This window comes from Lycorma delicatula, chromosome 5 (assembly GCF_047948215.1).
Source record: "Lycorma delicatula isolate Av1 chromosome 5, ASM4794821v1, whole genome shotgun sequence".
NCBI lineage: Eukaryota > Metazoa > Arthropoda > Insecta > Hemiptera > Fulgoridae > Lycorma > Lycorma delicatula.
This window is the reverse complement of record NC_134459.1, coordinates 80,979,546-80,997,203: the sequence shown is the minus strand read 5'-3', so window position 1 is coordinate 80,997,203 and position 17,658 is coordinate 80,979,546. Positions and strand designations below refer to the sequence as shown.

General features: G+C 28.7%; 1 protein-coding gene across 1 annotated transcript in view; it reads right to left on the bottom strand.

Annotated features, from left to right (window-relative positions):
• Positions 1–990: 990 nt before the first annotated feature.
• Hsc70-5 (Heat shock protein 70 cognate 5) overlaps positions 991–17,658 on the bottom strand; it is a 39,608-nt gene continuing 22,940 nt past the window's right edge. Inside the window, exons 7-14 of the mRNA XM_075366469.1 lie at positions 16,225–16,387; positions 15,369–15,524; positions 13,758–13,904; positions 10,652–10,879; positions 8,408–8,630; positions 4,711–4,898; positions 3,512–3,652; positions 991–1,931 (exon numbers count right to left, since the gene is read on the bottom strand). Coding sequence (XP_075222584.1) covers positions 1,842–1,931; positions 3,512–3,652; positions 4,711–4,898; positions 8,408–8,630; positions 10,652–10,879; positions 13,758–13,904; positions 15,369–15,524; positions 16,225–16,387 — 1,336 coding nt within the window. The 3' untranslated portion in view covers positions 991–1,841. The remainder of the gene's footprint in view (positions 1,932–3,511; positions 3,653–4,710; positions 4,899–8,407; positions 8,631–10,651; positions 10,880–13,757; positions 13,905–15,368; positions 15,525–16,224; positions 16,388–17,658) is intronic.

The window sequence follows — 17,658 nt, the reverse complement described above, 5'->3', positions numbered from 1 at the left end:
CTGCTCAAACAGGTTTCTTTGATATATATTCTCAATCTGTAAAAGGTTTACCTTTTAAAGCCACGCATTGAGCTATTTTGTAACTACATTCAGTAGCTTTATTCTTCATTCCAACTGCATGGTGCAAAATACCAGTTTGTTTTTTAAAACCAGAAATAGTTTTTGTGATGGCTTTAAAAACTTCTGAGGTTTTAAATCTAGATCAGATTTAGTTTGAAAATGTCTTTGTAGTCTAGAGTGTGACACACAACACTTGCGCTACAAAAAATACAAACAGGATGATCTTTTTGTTCTTCAAATCCATATTCTTGTATTCAATTTTCTTGAAATGGACGATGATCAAGTTTCCTTTTCTTTTCTGCCATATTTAATACAAATGGTATTCTGAAAATACCATACCATACCATACTAAATAAACCAACAAACATCAATGCTGATATTTAAATATAAAATTTAACTGAATTAAAATTAAAAAATGTTAAATTTGTATAAACATTATTTGAGTAGGACTTATTGTTTTTACAATTCAAACAAACTCACTAATTATATCAATTATAAAATTTTTTTTTGTGAAACCTATTTTCACCCTGAGTGATGAGCGATCTTTAATTGTGATTGTGTTATGGGATTTGGGTAAAGTTTTGAGTCTCCATACTCCTGAATATATTTTTCCAACAATATCAAATTATCTCAATTGAGACAAAGTAGAAAGAATTAAAGAAATGACACTGTTAAATTTTAAGAACCGACTCGTGATGCGGCTCTTTTATAGTTCTGACTTTTGTGTCAATCACAACCAAATTATTGATATGTAAAACTTAGAGCTTCTCCATGCCATTAGAAATTGCTTGGCGTGCTAAGTGTGGCAATTACATCAACATGCATATCAGGTGGACAATGGATTTTTTCTCTAAGGAAAAAATATGATTGTATAGAAATCAATTGTACAATCCTATAATATAGGAAAGATCATAAGAAAAATACACAAAATTGAATTTTTTTATAACATGAATTTATATTTCAAAATAAATATACAAATGAAAAATATATATAAACACAAACTAGACTTACAGAAACAGGGATTAACTAGCAAATTTTTTTTAGGCAATAAGTTTGAGATAATCTGTACATTATATATAACTATAATTAAGCACTAATACAACTATCAGAGAATTTATCAGTCTCACAGTAACACGATTCACCAGGAATTTCATTCACACTGTAAATGTTTTGTATCACAAATAGCACAGTTAAAAATTTAGTGGTACAAATAAAATTACTTATTCACTTTTAGTGTTACTTTTTTTTCACCTTATATTCCTTTTTTTTGTATTAAAGAAATTCTAACAAACTGCTATTTAATTGGATTCGTCAGATTTGATCAAAGAAATCTGATAATAATTAACACAGACATCTATGTTCAACAGATGCTACTATTGATACTTAATCTGCATTCCTCAAATGTCAATGAATAATTAATTAAAATACACCGATGTACAGGAGAAAATTAATAGTCTATTACATGTGAATTCAACACAAAATTTAATCGCAGATAAAGTTATTTTAACTTTAAATGAAGGAAAAATGATATGGTTCTGATCATAAAATAAAAACAAAACGCCAAATTCTTATCTTTTTAAAAAAAACGTTGATACACTTCTTTGTAAATGAAGCAATATGAAATGTGTAAGTAATTTTCTTTCAACTCTTATGTACACATTAAGACAAAACCATTTTTATGTATTCATATAAAATTCCGAAGACCTTTTTAACATGCAAGAAAACACATTGCATTAAATTATGATACTGTCCAGTTATAAATACCGCTACTTTAAAGCACTTTATTGCTTCTCTTCTTTTTTTGTTTGTTCTTCACTAGTACTTTGTTGACCTGTACTACTGCTGCCTGCTGATTCACGATCTGCTGCCATCTGATTACACAAATTTTAAATGATTAATACCATTAACATAATAACTCAACTCTTTAATATCATACCTGATTAATGTGGTAATTAGTTAAAACATTTACTCAAATATCATAAGTAGATTTTTGCTTCCTATAAATTAAGACTGTTACATTAGTAATTTAAATAATGAATACACAATTACTGCAGTGTGCACTAAATTTAAACTGTTATTGCAAATTAACAGCAAGGATTCACTTGTTAAAACAGCAAAATGTTCTTTTAATGAAAATAATTGAGAGCCAATACTGTGATTCTGACCAGAACAGTAAAACATATACAATATGGAATTACCAATGTACACTAGTCTGTATGTATTGGTAGAATTTAATCTCCAACGTTAAAGACTGCTCTAAATTGAAAAAAAAAAAAAAAAACAATTTTGAAATTTCTCTCTTAGCTGGAAAGTGGTTGCAATAATACAAAATCAGTAATGTAACTGAAATAAAAGCTGATGCCAATAGCCCAGTTGAATTATAACACTCAGAATTTAAAATTTAAAATTAAGCAACTACTCTACACACTGCTGACCCACAATTCTATTCTATATATAAAACAATGTTTTTAAGTTTTGAAAAAAAAATTTTCACATAACTTTTACAGTCATCAGTAAAGCTAGCTTAAACAGTGTCATTTTTCATATATTAATATTCCCAATCATACTTAATTCACATTCTCTAAGAAATAGCTATATTGTTCATCACAAGTATTAAAAGATTAAATGACATTTCATTTATAAAAATCTGGTAAAAAAGGTTTCTGTTTCAATGATTTGAATAATTTATCAGCTTGTGCTTAGTTTCTGTGTGTTACACTGTTTGTACTGGATTACGCATTAACATATAGCCTATTTCAAACCAAATCTGAAAATGAAGTTAAAGAAAATTTAATAACACGAGTGGTTTAAAAGTAGCTAGTTAACAACAAGTAATGGGTCAGCTCTCAGGTCTCAACCCCCTTAAAAAAATAATTTTTTGGCATTACTAACGCTCTTGTGGTAAACTTCTTATAATTACACAGCCAAGCTATGCATATTTTCAAAAAAAAAAAAATTAATTAAAATTAAAAGTTGATAGAAATTTGAATGATTATGGTTTTTTTTAATTATCTAATATGCAGTGAGGGTTAATATATGCAGTTTAACTTGTATGCAGTTCTCACTGCATAAATTAAGCTATATGTAGTTCATGTTTCAATACTTAATTGTTAACCGAAACTGAATTTTTCATAAAATATAAATATTCATAAGGATGATAGTAGCCAAAACATTTTTTAAATGTAAAATAATTTTTTTTTTCAAATATACATAACTTATTTATTCCTGCATAACAGTATTATACATTCTATTCTGTTCTATTCTCACAGACAACTTTATAACTTCTCAAAAACAGCTCAACAAACAAAAAATACTTGTTCAAAGAATTGTTACTTATCAAAACTTTTAACATAACTTACTTGCACAATTTACTGTATTATACAAATAATTATTTATAAAACCAAACTGTAAATATGTGATAAATCATTTAATAATTAAACAATTTTATTACCTTCTTATATGCCATTTCAAATAATTTCAGAGATGCCTGCTGCAATTCACCAACTATTCTACGAACTTCTTCTGGGTCAGTATCATCTTTCTTTGCAATTAATTCTTTTACTTTTACTATCTGGTCATTTAATTTGTCACACTGTAAATACATTGAAAAACATTTATATTAATTTAGACTCCAATATTGAAAAACAAAATCAATATTTACCACCATTAAGTAATACACACCATACAATTAGCACATGAATGAAGTGTAAACTTACTGAACACTCACAATAACTATTCTCAACTACTTGCAAGAGAACAATTTAGCAGTTCTACCCTCTACAATTATTTTTATTTTTTTTCTCCACTGATTTTTTCAAAATTATTTAATAACCCCCCCCCAATCGTTCTGTAATAAACCCCTTATCTTAATCCCAGTTACCATCCTTTATTCAGTTGTCATCAAAGGCTGTCTTATAAATATTCTTATATGAAAGACAATTATTAATTTCAAATCAATTTTTTTGTCTCCTAGAAAATATAAATAATTTTATGATTTATTTAAATCACTAAATTAATCTTAAAATTTATACATTCTACAAAAACTATTACAAAGCCTTTAAGAAAATAAAGATTATTAGTAACATTTCTTACTGAGCATTTTGGTCTGAAAATTTATTTATACTTTATAACAATTACAGTTATGATAAAATAAAACAGGTTATAAATCTAACCCACCAGGTTGGTCTAGTGGTGAACGCGTCTTTCCAAATCAGCTGATTTGGAAGTCGAGAGTTCCAGCGTTCAAGTCCTAGTAAAGCCAGCTACTTTTACACGGACTTGAATACTAGATCGTGGATACCGGTGTTCTTTGGTGGTTGGGTTTCAATTAACCACACATCTCAGGTATGGTCGAACTGAGAATGTACAAGACTACACTTCATTCACACTCATACATATCATCCTCACTCATCCTCTTAAGTATTATCTAAACGGTAGTTACAGGAGGCTAAACAGGAAAAAGAAAGAAAAGGTTATAAATCTAAGCCAATGGTTAAATTACTATGAATTATTAACAGGCCATGAAAATTGTACTATAATGAATGACTATAAAATTCTACAAGCATGAATGACAATGACTAAAGAATTAAAGAATTAAACTCTTCATTATAAATTTAAAAAATTAAGCATACAGTTTATCAAAAAACATACCTCCTCTTTGGGCAACTGATCCTTGAATTCAACCATTTTTGTTTCCGTATCATGAATAATATTTTCAGCTTGATTAAGAGCTTCAACACGATCTTTCTTAACTTTATCTTGTTGTGCATACTGTTCAGCATTTTTAACCATGTTTTCTATTTCATCTTTACTTAAGCCACCAGATGATTGAATAACAACTGTAAAAAAAATAGTTAAACTTACTAATGTAACACAAAATTAAACAAAATATTTAAGCATGTAAACTTCAGTTTCAATGTCAAATCCACTCATGAAAGTAAAACTAATTTTAAAAATCCTGAAGCATTTACAGGTTACTTGGTGATTACAACAAGCCTCTCATCTGCAAACACTAGAATTTCACTTTCTGATACTATTAATAATATTAGTAATACACAAGCATTTCATCTATCTTGACAAAAAAAAAACTTGACCTTTATAGAAGTGAGTAAAATAAAATAATTCATAATCCATACTAACATATCATCTTTTTACAAATCAATGGGCAAGCTAGTTTTAATCAAGACATCCCTTCTTCCAACCAACACACTTCCAATTCAATAAAACAATTACCAACACAAGGCTTTATTACAAAGGCTATTTGGAAACTAACTTCCCAGACCTTGGTATTGCAAGGAGTGGGGTTAGCAATTTTATCTTTGCACAAATTGAATGGTCTGGTTTCAGTGAAGTTCTAATGTGTTACTGTAAATAATGCTTAGAATTTTCCTTCACTTGTTTGTAAACAAACAAGAAAAATAAAATTCCCTGCCTGTAGAACTCTAGTTCGAAATGGCTGCCATCATAGAAATCTCACAAACTGTGTAGTGCATGCAGTCATCAATTTCCTTTATGTAAAAAACTTAGCCGCTAAAATTCATGAACTTAGGGCAGTATATGGAAGGAACATCATGAGTGACAGTGTGATAAGACAATGATGCTGTATATTTTGGAAAGCTCAAACAAACATTTACAACAATGAAAGAAGTGGTCGACCGACCCTCAATCATCACAAATGAACTTGTTGCAAGAGTTGATTTCACTACACTTTCTTCACCCTTGCCATAATGAGAAGGATGAATTTCTTGACTACTAACAGGCGAGGAGAAATGGGTTAAATTTGTTAACATGTAAACAAAAGCTCAATCAATGCAGTGGGTACACAACAGTTCTCAAAAACCAGTACAAACCCATCAAATACGTTCTTCAAAAAAGCTGATATCAGATTTTTGGTACCGTAACGGTGTGAACTTGGTTGATTTTGTGGAAAGAGGCATGACAACACAAACTTACTGCAAGACGTTTAAGAAATTGTGAAAGGCCATACAAAACAAATGATGCAACATGCAGAGTTCAGGCATTGTTTTTCTTCATGGCAAAACTTGTCCACAAATTCAACAGTTTCCATTTAGTTCCCAGTGATTATGACTTTCTCCCAAAAATTAAGAAACAAGCTTAAAATAATGCAGCGTTTTCAAAATGATTTTAAAAACTATATCACTACCTGGTTTACAAATCACAGGTGGCAGGGTTTTATGACAAGGGTATTCAAAAACATTTTTACAGATATTGTAGGTGCCTGAATTTGGGCAATTATATAGAAAAGAAGCTATAACATGTATACATTCTTATAAATTGGTTTTAATAACGAATCAGGGAAGTTACTTTGTCAATAGCCTCCATATTATACAAAAATTATTAATTCCAAGTAAAAGTTGTTAAATTTTATCCAATTTATTAAAATCTAAAGATTTTAAGGTGTCTGTTTTCATAATTTCTTTTATAATTATTCATAGTTGCTAAAATTGTGATCAACACAATAAATCTGTAATAAAAAAAAACACCTTATTCAGCAGAGACAAAAAAACCTCTATTTGGATGCTTCAAAAATATAGTTCCAACAGTTATTTTGATAGAATAACACTAGGTTTAAGTCTTGCAGTTTATATTTCAATTAAATTTGCGTTTAACTTTCAAGAAGATTATCATAATGATTTAACCCTTTCGGTACTAACAACTGGATATCAGGTCGTTTATAGTTTTGTCAAGAAATAGCAACATCCTGTTATCAGGATGTTTCAAATTTTGTTGTTGTAATTTTTGTTATTCAACAAAATTTTACATGTACAATATTAAATTAATCGCAAAGAATTGTAGATTCAGAATATATATAAAGTTACACAATTAATAAATATTAAGGTTTTAGAAGTAGAGAGTTTAATTGTTGATTTAGATGGCTTTGATAACTGCATAGTTAATCCCAACAGGTGAACAAATTCCTAAAGATAATTTCAGTATCAATGTAGGCCTTTAACATTCAGGTAAAACTAATAATATTCAGTGGAATGAAGTAAATTATAAAAATTACCCTGGGATGGAACATAATTTTGGTTACCACAAATCACCAGGAGTCAAAACAGTGTATCTAGAAATTCTCACCCTTATTTTAGGTTATTTCTTATGGTCAATTTGATTTGGGACTTTACTAAATATACAAACAATATAATATGAAATTTGTGGAGGCAAATACATTATCAGTAAATAATCTATTGAACTGGAAGAAAATTACTGCAGACGAATGGTTTTGCATTTATTGCAATGCTATTAAAAGTGGATATAAATAGAACCTACACCGTCCCATTACTAGAATATGATGTCTATTCAGTCTATTCAGAGAATGCCATGGTTCAGACAAATGTTAGCTGGAGTTGTTTTCAGTCTATTTAAACATTTTTCCAAATTGCAGACACCAAAGACATCCTCCCTTTCAATATCATTGGTAGAATGATGCTAAATTGTAGCATACTGTAAAAAGATACTGTATATTGTTTGTATAACAAACAAACCCCTTGAAAAGTTAATTTTATTATTTCAGTTATTGAAGAACTATCTCGTAATTGGCTGGCACATGAAGTGAACAAAATTCTCCAACTAGTACTTGGAAGGGCTGTTGTAACGCCTAAAATGTTTGATGCTGGAGGGTTTTTTTCTTTTGAAAAATAATGTTAGAGAGAAAAGAACTGTTTAGTTTGTAGTGCAGCTAGTACTAAAGCTGATGGAAAAAGAAAAAAATCAAGTTTTCAATGTATAAAAATTTAGTAAAGGTGTGCACATCCATTATGTTTGACACAACATACTTGCTAAAATTTTGCCTAGGTTTATAAGTGAAATAATTTGGCTAATAACTGCTTTATGGTATTTAATTTTTTGTTATCTTATAACTTTGAAATATTCATCTCTCCTGTAATGTAACACAGATAAAACAGATTCAAAGAAACAAAAACTCAAAACCCTGGGTTTTTTCAATATAATATGACTTATTTTTTAACAATTTCTTTCAAATTTTGTGATTAAATTTTTAGTGAAATAAAATGTTAAATATAAGTGCGTTTCAAGTCCGTTTCAATATCTTTTTTCTAAAACATATTTGGCCAGTAATTTTTTTTATATTTTTTGCATTTTTCTTTTAAAAAAATCAAGTTAAACAAAAATAATGGTTTTATGAGAAAAAAGTAAAATATTGACAAACAGCCAAAAACAGGTCTGGTATTTCTCAGTAGTCCAATCACAAAAATTATCGATTTTTTGGATTTTTTTTTCTGGTACCAAAAGGGTTATTCACAACACTAAGATATCATTATATTTGAAAAAAATTCAGTAAATGTTTTATTAATATAAAAATACTCACTTTGCTGTTCCTTTCCTGTTCCCTTATCTCTAGCAGAAACATGTACAATACCATTAGCATCAATATCAAATGTTACTTCTATCTGAGGTACACCACGTGGTGCAGGTGGTATACCGACTAATGTGAATTGACCTAACAGCTTGTTATCTGCTGCCATTTCACGTTCACCCTGGTGTACTTTAATTTCGACTTGTGTCTGGCCATCAGCTGCTGTTGAAAATACCTAAACCATAAATTAAAGCAATGAAATTTTATTTGAAAATAAAATCCAATTAGTTATATTTTAACTTAAAAGATCATTATAATAATTATACAAAGAAAAAGTAAATTATTTTAGAACAACTAATGTAATTAATTCCTATAACAAATGTTAAGAATGCAATGCTGACTTCTGGATCAATACAAACTGTGTAATTAATTAATAACGTCACCTGATTAACATGTTCACAGTTTAACACAATAAATATCATACATATATCCCTTATAAATTAAAACCTTTTAATTTATATATACTCATTCTTGTTAAAAAATTTTTTTCTGACAGAAAAACTTTATAAGTGCACCTGATCTGCTTAGGGCATGCAAAATTTATTGTGCAGTAATATATGTGTAAATATTAAATATAACTAAATGAATGCCTATATGATGACATTTTTTTATCATCAGACATGGCAGCAGTATGTATTTGTATTTTTTATTCAGCAAAACTATAACCACAATAACACTAATATTCAGTCATGTTATTGGAGTTGCATCAAACTGCATGCATGATACAAAAATTGGATCTTTCTGAATCTTTTCAAAAAACAAAAAATAAATTCAAAACTTCTCTAACCCTTTACAGTTTAAGGATCAAGACATATTCAAGAACACAATATAGGTGCAGCAAGTGTACTAACACTTTTTTGTAAAATTTTTTTTTTGCGAAATAACCTTTTAAAAAATTACTTTATAATTTGAAATAACATCACCTATTTAAAAATTGGTATTGTGATTTATATCAACCACTGTCTGTGATATCACAATAATAGTTTGTGATTAAAAGTTATTTAAAAATAACTTTTTTTAATAAAAATATAACAAAATGTTTTCATGACAAGTAACAAAAAATATTAGGATTCTTTTTTTAAAAATAAGAAGTGTACTGATTTTTATAAATTAATGTAAAATGTATCAGAACATTTCTATTTTTAAATACAACTGAAGAACTTGACAGAATACATTTATTATTGTTAATCTTTTTCAGAAAAAATAAAACAAAAAAATTAGTGAAAAAATTATTTTATGGTAAAAAATACAAATTTGTAAATAAGGTCTTAAACTTGCTACGTAACGTGGACAAAATACCCAGACTACAGAATTAATTTTCAACACCTATTAACTTGGGATTAGGGTAGAGACTTCTTACAATCAAACTTGGACAAAATACCCAGACTAGAGAATTAATTTTCAAAACCTATTAACTTGGGATTAGGGTAGAGACTTCTTACAATCAACTACATGACAATAAAAGAAAGACAATGCATATAAATTAAAATTTTTAAACAAAAAATTTAAATTAAATTTAGAACTATAATTTTTATAAGTACAATAGGCATTTGATAAATCAAAATTAATTTCACAGAATAAAACTTTTACAACTTCCTTTAAAAATATCATTCACATCCAGTAAAATAAAAAATTATAGAGATTAGGCAGGTACAAGGAGCACCCATAATACCATTAATACCCACCCAGATGAAACTAAATTCTAATATACAAACTATGATCTCTTGAAAGTCTTAAAAATGTGTGAAAAGTTAATTATATTATAAATTTGTTTTTTTAAGTCCTATGTACTACAATTCTTTTCACTGTTTTACTTGTCTTTTCTGTTTTTGAGGATAAAAAATTAAGATGCAAAAAACAGACTCGTTTGAATGCTATAAGACAATGAATGTTCAATGAAAATTTCATTCATTTATTGATTTAAAAAAAAAATAGAATATTCAATAATCAAAAAATATCTTTAACCTAAGGCCAGGTAAGAAGAATTTAGCTAGTTGAATTAAACAGATGATAATTCAAGTTGAAAAATTAGGATTTAAAGATACTCATATAATAAATATATTTTAATAAATATTTATAAAAGACATTTCTTTAGAATTTAAAAAAAAAAAATAACATTGCCAATTTCCAAAAAAAATTAGTTAAATTTTTAAAATTTTCTAGCTAGGTAATGTTCATTACAAAATTCAAATCTACCTGGCTTTTCTTCGTTGGAATTGTAGTGTTTCTTGAAATAAGTCGTGTGAATACACCACCAAGTGTTTCAATACCAAGAGACAAAGGTGTAACATCTAATAACAAAACATCAGTTACATCTCCAGCCAAAACACCTCCTTGAACTGCAGCTCCTACAGCAACTGCTTCATCTGGATTTACTGCACGACTTGGCTGACGACCAAAGATCTCCTGAACTGTAGCCTGTACCTGTATTTTTGTACATTCATGATTAATCCACTTCAAAATAAAATCATACTAGTCTATCTGTATTTTACACAATTTTCATGAAAAGTAATAAAATACTATTAAGGATGCATAATATTAAAATAGGATTCACAGGCAATAAATAAGGATTGTAACTAAAAAAGTCTGCACTATCCTCTGAACACTATTTAAAGTCTTAGGCAGTTCACTATCCTCTAAATATCAATTAAAATCTCAGCCATTTATATTCTCAAACTTAATAAAAAATTCAATTTATATTTGAAGACAAATCTGTTCACTTAAGGGACTGACTGAAAAGTCAGTCCCTGAAGTTAATTAAGTTATTAATTTAATAACTTAAATTAATTCAATACCTACTAAAACATAATACTGAAAATAATGACTGGATACAAGTTTCATAATAAAAATTCCAAAATAAAAGTTTTAAATTTATCAGACGATAACAAATTTAGCCAATTTTTAACTCTTAACAATAAATCAGTCAATACTGATTGTGATCTTTTAGTAAACAATACAGTAGCAATAAAACATTAAAATAGTAATAAACATTTTTTTTTTTGTCTTCAGTCATTTGACTGGTTTGATGCAGCTCTCCAAGATTCCCTGTCTAGTGCTAGTCGTTTCATTTCAGTATACCCTCTACATCCTACATCCCTAACAATTTGTTTTACATATTCCAAACGTGGCCTGCCTACACAATTTTTCCCTTCTACCTGTCCTTCCAAAATTAAAGCGACTATACCAGGATGCCTTAGTATGTGGCCTATAAGTCTGTCTCTTCTTTTAACTATGTTTTTCCAAATGCTTCTTTCTTCATCTATTTGCCGCAATACCTCCTCATTTGTCACTTTATCCACCCATCTGATTTTTAACATTCTCCTATAGCACCACATTTCAAAAGCTTCTAATCTTTTCTTCTCAGATACTCCGATTGTCCAAGTTTCACTTCCATATAAAGCGACACTCCAAACATACACTTTCAAAAATCTTTTCCTGACATTTAAATTAATTTTTGATGTAAACAACTTATATTTCTTACTGAAGGCTCGTTTAGCTTGTGCTATTCGGCATTTTATATCGCTCCTGCTTCATCCATCTTTAGTAATTCTACTTCCCAAATAACAAAATTCTTCTACCTCCATAATCTTTTCTCCTCCTATTTTCAAATTCAGTGGTCCATCTTTGTTATTTCTACTACATTTCATTACTTTTGTTTTGTTCTTGTTTATTTTCATGCGATAGTTCTTGCGTAGGACTTCATCTATGCCGTTCATTGTTTCTTCTAAATCCTTTTTACTCTCGGCTAGAATTACTATATCATCAGCAAATCGTAGCATCTTTATCTTTTCACCTTGTACTGTTACTCCGAATCTAAATTGTTCTTTAACATCATTAACTGCTAGTTCCATGTAAAGATTAAAAAGTAACGGAGATAGAGAACATCCTTGTCGGACTCCCTTTCTTATTATGGCTTCTTTCTTATGTTCTTCAATTGCTACTGTTGCTGTTTGGTTCCTGTACATGTTAGCAATTGTTCTTCTATCTCTGTATTTGAACCCTAATTTTTTTAAAATGCTGAACATTTTATTCCAGTCTACGTTATCGAATGCCTTTTCTAGGTCTATAAACACCAAGTATGTTGGTTTGTTTTTCTTTAATCTTCCTTCTACTATTAATCTGAGGCCTAAAATTGCTTCCCTTGTCCCTATACTTTTCCTGAAACCAAATTGGTCTTCTCCTAACACTTCCTCCACTCTCCTCTCAATTCTTCTGTATAGAATTCTAGTTAAGATTTTTGATGCATGACTAGTTAAACTAATTGTTCTGTATTCTTCACATTTATCTGCCCCTGATTTCTTTGGTATCATTACTATAACACTTTTTTTGAAATAAACATTTTAAAGTGACCAAATTTTAATAATATCTATTATTAGGAAGTAATATCTGGTAATATTTATTCAGAAAATGAAGTGGATGAAAAATATAATTTCTTCCTTTTTTTAATGATGCATTGGAAATCAAACATTAATCATAATTTTTTTTAATAGATAAAATTTTTATAAATCAAAATTGAAAGTTTGTTAGTTTAAACTATTTTACAACTTTAAAATTTTACACTTACAATACATTAAGTAGAACAAGAGCCTACTGAAAATTAATGGACCTTTTAAAGTCTTAAAAAATGTTATAATACATTATCCAGATTAACACAGTTGACTGTCTTTAAAAACACAAGTTTTAATGTATTCACTATAAATTTTCTTTGGTTAGACCAGCAATATACTTGCACTACTATTAGCACACTAGATCACATTAGACTAATCGCATTACCCACAAGTAACCTTGGATGACCAAAAAATATAGTATTTTTTTCAAAACCTACATGCTTACTTCCATAAACTAACAAAAAATTATAGCTATATATGCCAGATGATATGCACAGTACTCAAGTCATGGATATAATGGTCATCATAGCAATAGCAGTTCAAAAATGTTTAATAGGGAAACAATGAAACAAATCAAGCTAGCAGCACCACACCTCTCCAACGCTATCAGTTTTTTCTTTCTTTAAACTTACTGTAGTAATATTATTTGTAGAGTAAACCTCTATGGTAACAAATTATTAAGTGATTTGTAATGTAGCTAGTAAAATTAATTGTATTTCTAATATAGCTAGTAATTAATAAAGGCACCATGCCTGGTTTAATTAATTTAAAGACATCCCTTTCTGAACCTCATAACTAAACAGAAATTCAATGCTGTTAAAATTCATTGAATATGTTTTGTATTGTCATGACACAGTGGTTCAGGAGTTATTAACTGAAATGCCTTAGATTTCACCATACAACTGTGTACATACCTTAGGCACCCTCGTCATTCCACCGACCAATAACACTTCACCAATATCTGACTTTGTGACTTCAGCATCTTGTAATGCTTTCTGACATGGAGCTATCGTCTTTTTAATTAAATCACCAACTAAGCTCTCAAACTTCGACCGTGTTAACTGTAATACAATAAACACTGTGTTAATGTAAATATAAAGCCAATTCACTAATAACAAATCTTTTTTTATTCTCTAATAACTTATATAAAAATAAAAATGCTAAATACTTATGTAAAGTGTTAACAAACTTAGAAACATATGCGGAATAAATTAGCAAGATTTTACATATTCTTCTGGACTAATTTAAGGTTATCACTACAGAAGTAAAACAATAATGAATAGTTAGGTCTTTCTGAAATAAATTTTTTTGATCTTAATTGTGAATTAAGGTATCTTTCCATTAACATGCAAAATAGAAAGGAGTATACAAAGGCTATAATTTATATATAAATTAAAGGAAAGGAAAACACATTAAATCTAATAATTGCCACCTACATCTGTTTGCTGTAGGGGTAATGTACTGTGTTGAAAACAATCTGAATTATCTTTATACATACATCTTTCATACATGTGGATGAAATTGGGAAATTTGGGATACTGAAAACCCTCTTACAGTAATCGAAAAAGAAAGGGACACCACAAAAGTCAATATCTGGTTAGGATTGTACAAAAATAGCATGTCTTTTTTTTCATAGAGCCCACTGCGAAAGGACACCATGTACCTTGATATGCTTGAGAACTTTGCTGTTCCTCTAATTCCTGCAGGCTTCAGTTTCTAACAAGATGATACTCCACCACACTTTCATCAAGATGTTACCATGTTCTTGAACTACACTTTCCCAAATGTTGGCTTAGACGAAAAGGTTTTTTTTTGCTTGGAAATTTATTAAAAGTTGTGTGTACCAAAGAAAAGTTGAGATCTGGATGACTTATAATACAGAACTGTTACGCTATTTGTCTAATACTGCAGATGATCCTTAACACCTCTTTTTTTCCTTGGCAAGAATTAGATTGTCATCCAGATGTCTTTAATTTTAAGTATAATATCTATTTAATTAAAAGTCCTTAAAAAAATTTTTGAAAATGGCCTAAGATAATGAGATTCAATTGAAAAGTTCAAATTTATAATCTTATTATGGGAATTCATTATTATTCAGAGTAAAAACTGAGAGGCTCATTTTTCAACAAAACATCACATGATAACCTTTTATCATTCAAAGGAAACATTACTGAACTATAAAAGATTAATAATTTAAAAAAAAAATGTATATCAGTTTCTAATGGTCTAACGTTAAGCTCATGTAACAATTTTTTTATCATATTAAAATCATGTGACGAAAAATAATAAGTAATCACAGCTTAACTTTAAATGAATTAACCTATTATAATGACAGATGTTATACTTAAAGAAAATTTAATTCGCTAAAAAATTACAAAAAGAAAATTGTAACAAAGTGAAACACATTCTTTATATAACACAAATTATTATTATGGTATATGCAGTAATGATTTAACCAACAGATATCAAAACCATAATTTTGCAATAATGAAATGGCTACAATAATTAAACAAAATGTTTCAAACCTTAAGGTTCATGTGTTTTGGTCCAGATGAATCCATTGTCAAATAAGGTAGATTAATATCTGTCTGAAGAGATGATGACAGTTCAGTCTTAGCCTTCTCAGCAGCTTCCTTTAATCGCTGCATAGCCATTGGATCCTTGGTGATATCAATACCTTGCTGTAATAAAAATAAATTTTAAAAGAAATATTTTTAATAAAGAAACTTTTTCTTGTTTTCAAAGAAAAAATGCACTAATAATGTTAAAATCTCAATACATTATGTCCTTGTGTGCATGCACACGTTTAAAATTCTGGTTTATGCAAAATTATTTTTTTTAAATGTTCCTGTCTATTTTTAAAATTTTTAATTTTATCATTTTAAGTGAAGAAATTACTTCAATTATTTATTGTAAATGTGTTTAATATACTTAACTTTTAATATGTTTAAGTTATTATTTAATAAAAGTTATTTAAACTATAACATTCTAAGTAAAATAAACAATATAAAATGTACATCACATGATTACACATGCCTGCTGCATTGTTTTTAATTTTGTACAAACATTTTATTTAGCAGTTCATGCAGAAACTGCGATGAATGAATTTAGGAGATTTCTTTTTTTTATGGTTTAAAAAACCAAGAATGTGATGTTCCCACTATTAGGGGTAATTGTACAAGAGAAATCACTAAAGTTAGAAACAAAAACTTGGTGAAGATCCATTATTAATAATAGTAATGTACATTGAATTTGTGGAAGGAACATAGTGGGGCTCACCAGCTGATTGCAAAAGGTAAGACATTATCAACAGATTCAGAATCTGTGAAAATTTTAAAAACCTTCAAACAAGTGTAAAAAATATACATGAAAAAATCTTACATCTTTCTTGAACTCTGATACAAGATAGTTGACTAACGTATTGTCGAAGTCTTCACCACCAAGAAATGTATCTCCATTTGTTGATTTGACTTCAAACACACCCTTTTGTATTTCCAAAATTGAAATATCAAAAGTGCCACCGCCAAGATCATAAACAGCAATTCTGTAAAGTAACAAAAAATCTTTAGAATTTTATCAACAAGAACACAACTTACTAGATGAAAAAATTTCATTCTAATTCTTTATGATACTCTGAACAAAACCATTTGTATCCAATCAATTACAAACAGATCAATTTTTAACATAAAATATATACTATCAAAAAATAATTTTTTTTTGCTTTGAATATACAAATAGATAACCTGAAAATCATAAATTCTAAATTAGGTACACTGAAGAAAATAAAGGAACTTATGGTAAACTGCTGCAATAGTACTACTTTCTTTTCCTCGAAGTTACTTATTTCAAATATTATGTACATATTAAATCTGTTTAAAAAGAGTTGCAGACGTCTTGTTATTTGGGCTTGCTGATAAAACAGATTTTGTATCACTATAATTACTGTTCTTATTTTATACACCTTTCTTAAATGGATTACTACCCACTACTGGAATTAGTTTGGAAACATATTTTACAAGATCAAAATAGGTTGAATTCATTAATGTTTTTATATTTCTTTACAAATATAAATCGTCATCCTTTCAACAGAGGCTTTAACTTTTAACCAGATTTGCTTGTAACAAGTCATGGAGGTAATGGTGACTGTGGAAAGTAGTCATTTGTTTTCTGAACTGCAAATAGGGTGCTAACGCACATCAGGTAATGGAATCCTAAGTTGTCTACTGTTTAAACATTTTTTCTCATAGGATGTAACTGTAACCAAACTTCCATAAAATATATTTTAAGAACATTTAATTCATTCCTGCATAAATTCATTACAACTCTCTATCAAAAGTGAAAAAACAATCAGCATGATGATATTGTATACCTGACAAACACTCAGTGAAACTTTACTGATCCAGTTTTATGATTGGACTTAGGACTTAACATTTTACTTGCAGATCAATCTTCTGAGCAAGATTTTTTCTGAGAGATTTATTTAAATCAATGAACATTTAATTCTCATTTGCACGACAAAACTCAAATATGAAGTCATTGTTTCTGTCATCAACCATAGAATAAATTTAGTTACAACATGTAATCTAAGTTTGTCTGCTAATACTTCATGTGCTAACTCCTATAAAACGAAGGAAAATTATGCACACAGAGGCAAAATTTCTAGTCAATATACAGATTGCAAGTCACAGTTATCTGAAAAGTTGCACTATAGTACTAAAATGTAGTACAGATGGATGAATAAGTAGATATCTTGGGGCAACAAAATGAAGTTTGCTACAAATGTTATGACAATAGTACCAGCGGCACCAGAACTGA